At 29.6% G+C, this 8,199-nt stretch overlaps 1 protein-coding gene and 1 pseudogene across 1 annotated transcript in view; both read right to left on the bottom strand.

Moving 5' to 3' along the window:
- Nucleotides 1-5,208: 5,208 nt before the first annotated feature.
- Nucleotides 5,209-7,020, bottom strand: LOC108687293 (annotated as a pseudogene).
- Nucleotides 7,021-7,215: 195 nt separating this feature from the next.
- Nucleotides 7,216-8,199, bottom strand: part of LOC108687322 (alpha-glucosidase-like) — a 2,681-nt gene continuing 1,697 nt past the window's right edge. The window contains exon 2 of the mRNA XM_018193019.1: nt 7,216-8,016. Coding sequence (XP_018048508.1) covers nt 7,518-8,016 — 499 coding nt within the window. The 3' untranslated portion in view covers nt 7,216-7,517. The remainder of the gene's footprint in view (nt 8,017-8,199) is intronic.

Below are 8,199 nucleotides of genomic sequence, written 5' to 3' on the forward strand. Positions count from 1 at the left end.
CAGAGGGGAACGTTGACTTCGGATATGCTGGAACAGATACAGCCAATTTTTAGCAAGATCTTTGAAACTCATTGCGACAAGTAGTAACGCACAAATGCATTATAATCTTCTCTTTTAATTGCATTGCTCCTATAGCTGTTTTTTTATCTTATACAATATTATTACATATTAATATTAAGTGAAAGATAATTCGGATAAGTATCAATAATTATATTACCATTTCATATTATTGTGGATTTTAGAACTTCCTCGTTTATTGGAAGAGGTCGAACTCGAAGCATTGATTCTTGAAGCGTATACATTTGTATATAATATACAAAATTTTTTAGTGGATATATTACATGAATTGAAATAATATATATATATATATATATAATAATATAACTGGATATAAATTATAATATAACAAATAACGTTAGAAAACGAGATGAACCATTAAAGATTAGCATACAGACAATGTAATAGATAATGTGAGATAATATTTATCAAAATTAGTGAAGATTAAGATTGCAAAAAATTTTTTATCTCTATATTAACTGGAAAGTTTTTTATTTTAGATATAGTAACAGCTAAAATAAATATACATATATCTTTAATGTAACATATCTTAAGTCAAAAGTTGAAATAAAAGGAATTCTGGATACAAACAGTGTGTTAAACTTAGAGACAATGCGAAAAGAAATAAAAATATCTTGTCTCCCCCGATGTGCAAGACAAAATGAAATCATAAAAATGACATTCGAAGGAAAAAAGGTAAGGATTAATTGGAAAGTGATAGGAAGAGGAAAATAAGAGGGGATAGAAATGTGGATGAAACTAGAGGAAGGAATAATAAAGAAAAGAAGGAGAAAGAGATTGAATAATAGATAGATAGAATTCAGGCAAAGATTCTGTGTCGTTTTTGTCTATTTAAGTGTTTTTGTCTTTTTATGTGATTGATATCCGGAATGATACCAATCTCTTATTATATTATGATTCGCTGTCCAATATCTTTACTTCCATCTAAAATTGTGATTGAGATTTATACGGTGATCAGAAATGATCGATGAAGAATCCGTTTTTTTATTGATATCCGAAACATGTTCACATATCTTCGTACTTAATTTTTTTTGGTTTCACCAACATAGCTAGCCTCGCAATCATCATATGTGATCTTATAGATCACATTTTGATTAGAAAATAATTCTAACTTGGCCTTTCCTCTCTTAATAAAACTTTTTTGGTGTTGATGATGGAAAATGCTAATTTACAGTGAAATGTGGATTGTGTGTAGTATGTTATGTATGTAAAATTTTAATCGGTTTTCAATTGTAAAAAATAAAAGGGAGTGGATAGCCATTATTAAGAAATATGAATAGCTTTAATTAGATTGTTATGTTGAAACCGAGGATGTGATAAGAAATATTTTATCAATGAAACTAATAATTATATAAACTTATTATTAAAGGTGAAGTTTTACAAACAAGTTTTTGGTACTCCAATGGGTTCACCATTGTCTCCAATGGATTCATCATTGCTGACATAGTAATGCAGGATTTGAAAGAAATTGCTATCTCAAATTTACAAGTACATCCACTATTTTATTATAGTGTATTTTATTATGTCGATGACATCGTTCTCGCACTTCTATCTGAATACATTGACGATACTCTTTTTAATTTTTTACAAACAAGGTTACAATTTACCATGGAGGTTGGCAATGACAATAGATTGAATTTTCTTGACACCTTTGATTATTGATAATAAAAGAATTATTTTCGATACATATCAAAACTACATTTTTCGGAAAGGTTCTTGAATTTCCATTGAATGAATTTCATGAATTTCAATCATCTTCTTTGTTATAAAAGAGGCATATATATATATACATATATATATAAGATCACATGTGATGATTGCGAGGATAGCTATGTTGTCAAATCAAAAGAAAATTAGGTACGAGGATATGTGATACATATTTCGGATATCAATAAAAAAACAGGTTCTCCATCGGTCATTTCTGACCACCGTATAAATCTCAATCACAATTTTAGATGGAATGAAGTGAAGATATTGAACAGCGAATCTTCATATAATAAGATATAATAAGATTGATATCCGAAATGATACACATAAAAAGATAAAAACAAGACTATATAGACAAAACGACACAGAATCTTTGCCTGAATTCTATGTACCTATTATTCAATCTTTTTTTTCTTCTTAATTCCTTCTTTTCTTTATTGTTCCTTCCATGGTTTCATCCACATTTCTATCCCCTCTTATTTTTCTCTTCCTATCACTTTCCAACTAATCCTTACCTTCCTTTCTTCGAATGTCATTTTTGTGATTTCATTTTGTCTTGAACATCGGGGGAAACAAAATATTTTTATTTCTTTTCGCATTGTCTCTAAGTTTAACACACTGTTTGTATCCAAAACTCCTTTTATTCCAACTTTTGACTTAAGGTACGTTACGTTAAAGTATGCATATTTATTTTAGCTGTTACTATGTCTAAAATAAAAAACTTTCCAGTTAATATAGAGATAAAAAATTTTTTTGCAATCTTAACCTTTACTAATTTTGATAAATATTATCTCACATTATCTATTACATTGTCTGTATTATAAATTTGTTATATAATAATATATATAAAGTGTTAAGATGTCATAATTAGCTATTTTAGCATTTTAAGATATTATTTACATTTTGTTCTATAAGATTTGTAATAAAGTTTAGTACACACACACACACACACACACACACACACACACACACACACACACACATTTTGTATATCTATAGTATATATTTTTTTGAATTTTTATAAACTCTTGCAAATATGGTATACTGAACTTTATTATAAATATAATCTTATAGAACAGAATATATATAATATCTTACAATGCTAAAATAGCTAATTATGACATCTTAAGACTGTGCATAAGAGATCCTTCAAATATAAAAATTGATTATGAAAAAATATCGGTCCTAATCTATCTGAATTCCTCTTGAAAATATTAGTAGATTGTACATCGACAAAGAAATTTTTTATATTTTTGATGAATTTTACGCGTACACTTTCAATCCTTTTCACAGCATCGATATTATATTTTATGAAGCCGCTTTAAATGATATCATAAATCAGACAGATATCCAAATTCTGCTTGTCTTGTTATATTTGCCGAACAACAAAACGAATTTGTATTGGGATTTTCCAGAGAGATTTTCTAGTAATAAAATAATATTCGGCATGTTGCTACTGGTTTATTCGTGTAGATATAAACAACAAACAACGGTTGCAAGTGTAATATAAATCATGCTGAATAAAGAACCGTTAGCATTTATCAAAGGCTAATATTTATTGAAAGATCACTCTCACATTGCTGTTGCAGCTACCACAAAATCAAACGTTGTCACGAAACATGTTATACGATTGTATGCTGCTATTTTGTATTTTATAAACGGCGGACAAGATAACACATTATAAATTACTATTATTATATAGTATAGTATTATTATATAGTACAGTAAATTGTAATATAATATTAAGTATATTATATGTATATATAAACAATACACATATATACAATATATTATATATATAAGTATATATACAACACACAATACACACAATACACACACACACACACACACACACATAAATGTGCGCGCGTTAAACATGAGCATGTATGAATATAATTAGAATTTTTCACTCTTTATGTAAATATTCTAAGGCAATTCTTTCATAAAAATTATTTCCATTAATTTCTATTAATTAGAAGAAGAAAATCGTCATTTTCAATTAACTCGTATAATATTCCAAGAAAAATAAATATACTTGATTGAAAATCAATATACTTTATTAAAAATAAAAATCTAAAACTGAATTTAATAGTGTATTAACTATGAAAAAGAATTAATTATTAAATTAATTTTATTACAAAGAAAACTTAATTAGGAATTCAATCCTTATTGTAGCAAATATGTTATTATGCAACAAATAAAAAATTTCTTAAAATTATCGTATAAAAATATGTTATAGCCATGTAATTCATCATGTTTACTATTTAATCGTTAATGATCATCACTATACTAACATCTGTTACAAAACATACTTCGACCTTATATCTACTTTCAGTTCATCAGTTTCGCATAAAACTATCTTAAATTCCAGAACAAACTTTATAAGTGACTTATACATGCTGCATAGATATCTGAAACTTTGTGTTACCGGACGATTATCCGGTGAACATAACGTAGGCAGGAGTTTACTAAACCAAATCTGCTGTAGTAAGCACAACGAAGACCAAACTGGGCATAGTGATGCGAATCGCATCGACGCGCGATCCTGCCAGCATCTCAGAATGCACTGGGCGCATAGACTATTAACTGCTCTGGAATATTCATCCAGATCCTGGCATCTACGGTGACTGGCGTGTCTAGAAAGTTGACTATAAGCGCCACGACAGATGCATCGTGTCGCCATACCCCATCCCTAAAACATTCTCGGTGACAGAACAATCGAAACAGTACAACGCAGTCTCCAGAGAATCCCGCTTGACGAACTTTCTTTTCAAACGCGAAGATTTGAATACACTATATAATATATGTCCCTAATGGGACACAATCGCGACTTTTTGTGCCACTAAATTCAGAATCCTATAATTGCTATTTATAGGATTCATGTCTCATTGATATAAAGAAGCCCGCACTGATGCTGATCCGTTGAAAGCATTTTCTCCAGATCAATTTTTGATATTTGCAAATGCGTGAAAATTGAAATCCATTTGATAATATAATATAACGCTTATTAGCATTAATACAACGCTTACCATATAGAATATCTAATGCTTGTAATATCACTGAATGCCTGCATATTGGCTTTTTCTTCCTTTTTTTATAATAAAAAAAGAAGCCTTTTCTGATTGTGAAGATAAATTATGGTTATTAATAAAGATAAATAATTGCGCATTATACAAAGTTCTGGAAGTAAAATTTAACACCTTTAATAAAAATATAACAGAAATTTAAATTGAATGATATTTTTCAAATTAAATTAAGAATTTTAAGAAATGATTACGTTAAATATATATTACTATATATAATAGCACTTTTTATTTGATATAATGATATTACAAATATCTGATACATTTGGAAATAAAATAGTGTATTTATGGATATCAAATCTATTTAGACACACGACTTTGTCCAGGTCCAGGTTTATCTTCATTCGTGACATGTGTCAGCTCCAACAATACATCCGATAGGATCCTTGGTTTCTGCGTACGTAAAATTCCTATCGACCATGCCGATCTCGTTGCCGTTGTAAATCACGCTTACGCCGGGTAAAACCATCGCCAATACAGAAAGCTGATCGGTCTGTTTCTCGCCCAATCTGGAAGCCGCTCGATGATTGTCATGATTGTCCATCACCCAATTCACGACGTACGGTGAATCGTTAGGTATATTGTTCATCCATCGATTGATGAGACATTTGAAGTCAGCCGCGCTAGACTCATTGTTCAAATAAAAAAATAAATGTAAAATCAAATGACACTTTCGGGCTTGATTTGTATACAACGCAAAATTTGTATAAAAAATCAAAATTTTATTGATCTCGGTCATCATTTATTATAAATTTTTGCATTAACTGTCGAGTGATTATTCAGTAATTCTCTCCAGGATTTCATAAGTCTCCCGAAGATTTCGAAGTGTAAATGTGATCCAGTTTTGTGATCATCATTCCCGGCATGTTTTTTCTTGTCTTGTTGTAGAAAACATGCATTCTCAAACAAGTAGCCGATAGCATCAGTGCGAAAACTCCGATCCAGCCCGAAACTCAGTTTTTTATTTCACATTGCAATGCAACGCTGCGGTAGTTGAGATTCGCCTGAGCAACGTTGAACTGATGGAGATAGTATTGTTACTGTGCTGAGTTTCATTCCCAGGCGAAACATCGAACGATATTCAACCAGTTGTTCGGTGGTTTCCTAGTGTCGTTCACTATTCGTGCGTCACGCCACACTCGTCGTAGGACTTGATCCGTTGAACGGAAGAAGCTTTTTCTTAACTATTCATGCTCGTGAGAATTGTAGTTTGGTGAAATTGAGAATTATTTTCAGCCCGAGGGATTTCACCTTCTCTTTGAGTTTGTCAAAGTCAGCTAAAGTACCATAATCCTTGTTGACGTCGGTATAATTAGCATCGTAGCTAAAGTCAAACTGCAAGCTGATATAAATCGATGACAGCCATAGCGTATTAGTCCAATATCCGTGATATGCTCCAATCTATTCGTGATACTATTCAAATCTCCTATACTATCTCCATCACTATCCTCGAAATTTCTCGAATAGACTAGAAGAACAATCAAATTGTTCTTGAACTAATTTTTATCTGCTCTTTCGATTGATGCGGAAGTTATTAGAAATCAATATTATAATGAAAATATATAGGCGAAATATAATAAATAACTAATTTGATTGTTGATGCGATTTTGTACTCTATACGCAACGACTTTTTTAAAAAGTCATAGCAATGAATACATTGTTGGAATTATTATTTTTATTTGATAATCTTGTAACTGCAAATAATTGTGGAATTACTGATAACGATAACTTATATTTTTTTTACGATAATATCAAGCTAATCTGATATCAGATAGCTTTTCTCATTGTTTTTATGATATCAAGAAATATAGTAATAAAGATATTTATTATGTTTAATAATTTATAATATAATTAAATATATTGTTGAAACTTGTGATATAAATATAAAGAATAAAAATATACATTACAATTATAAATTGGGCCATTGTGTTTTGCATTTTATTTCGCAAAAATGCAATTTGGTAAAAATAAAATGTTTCACATTTTATATGAATAAATTAATTTATACAAATACATAATGAAAAAGTTATATGCTTTAATATTAAAAAAAAGAGAATAATGTGCTTTAATACTACAATACGTAAAAAGAATAATTAAAATATTTTGCATTTTTTACATGCCGTAAGTTGATAGTATTTTTATTTAAGCCCATCATGCTAACTAATTAAACAAATTGTTAGTGTTTTATTAAAAAAAATTGGAAATCAGAAAATAAAGTTAATTGAAATAATGATAAAAGAAAATTAATTATTAAAGTAACGAGACTAAATTAAAAAGCCAATATAAATATTGTTTTAACATTGATTTATACTATCTTATATACTGGGGGACAATCAAAAAATTATTCTTATTTTGATTAAAATAATTTTTATTCGATTCGAACGAAAATGTGCATTTTGTAGATACATAGATAAGCACTAATTACTAATTGATAAATGCTGTTGCAATGATTTTTTTGCATTTAATAGTTTTGCACGATATCTCATGGCAAGTTTATTTTTAATCGTTATTATCACAAAATACATTTCCTTCGAAAATTTATTCTCATATTTACACAATCTGCCAGAAAAAATATTTATGCTTAATATATTCGAAAATTCGCTTTACTTAAAAGAGACTTTTTTTTATTAACACGAGATAAGCAAAAATTTAATCGAACAAATCTTCTGTGACGAGCACAACAGAAACCGAACCAGACAGACTGAAGGTAACCATATTAACAGGCGATCTTAGAAGTAGATTGGAACCCTCGCTGGATGTATACACCATCAACTGCTCCGAAATATTTAACCAGGTTGAAATATCAACAATGACCGTCTCCGTGTCGTTGAAGTTCACTATGAGGACCACGATAGATGTTTCATTTCGTCGTACTATCCCTAGAACATTTTCAGCGACAGAACATTTGTAACAATATAACGCAGTCTCCAGAGTGCCCTGCTCGATGACGGGCTTCTTCTTCAGTTGTGTTAAGCGTTTAAACACGTTATAATGAGAGTAGAGCTCAGGTTTTTGCGCCTTTAAATTCAAGGATTTATAATTCTCGTTCACCGGAAGCCACGTTGATTCGTTGCTAGAGAAACCGGCGCTGATGCTATTATCCCATTGGAAAGGTGTTCTTTCTGGATCTCGTGATTTTAGAAAATATCTGAAAATGCGATAATATGTATCATTAAATCAATAAAAAGATACATCTTGAATATAATTATAGAAATTCTATAATTATAGAAATTATAGAAAAATATTAAGTAATACATTTCACATCTTTTGAAATGCAAATTTATTATAACAAAATCTAAAAGATATCATGATTATACATATATATATATAT

Source organism: Atta colombica, unplaced genomic scaffold (genome assembly GCF_001594045.1).
Source record: "Atta colombica isolate Treedump-2 unplaced genomic scaffold, Acol1.0 scaffold205, whole genome shotgun sequence".
Lineage (NCBI taxonomy): Eukaryota > Metazoa > Arthropoda > Insecta > Hymenoptera > Formicidae > Atta > Atta colombica.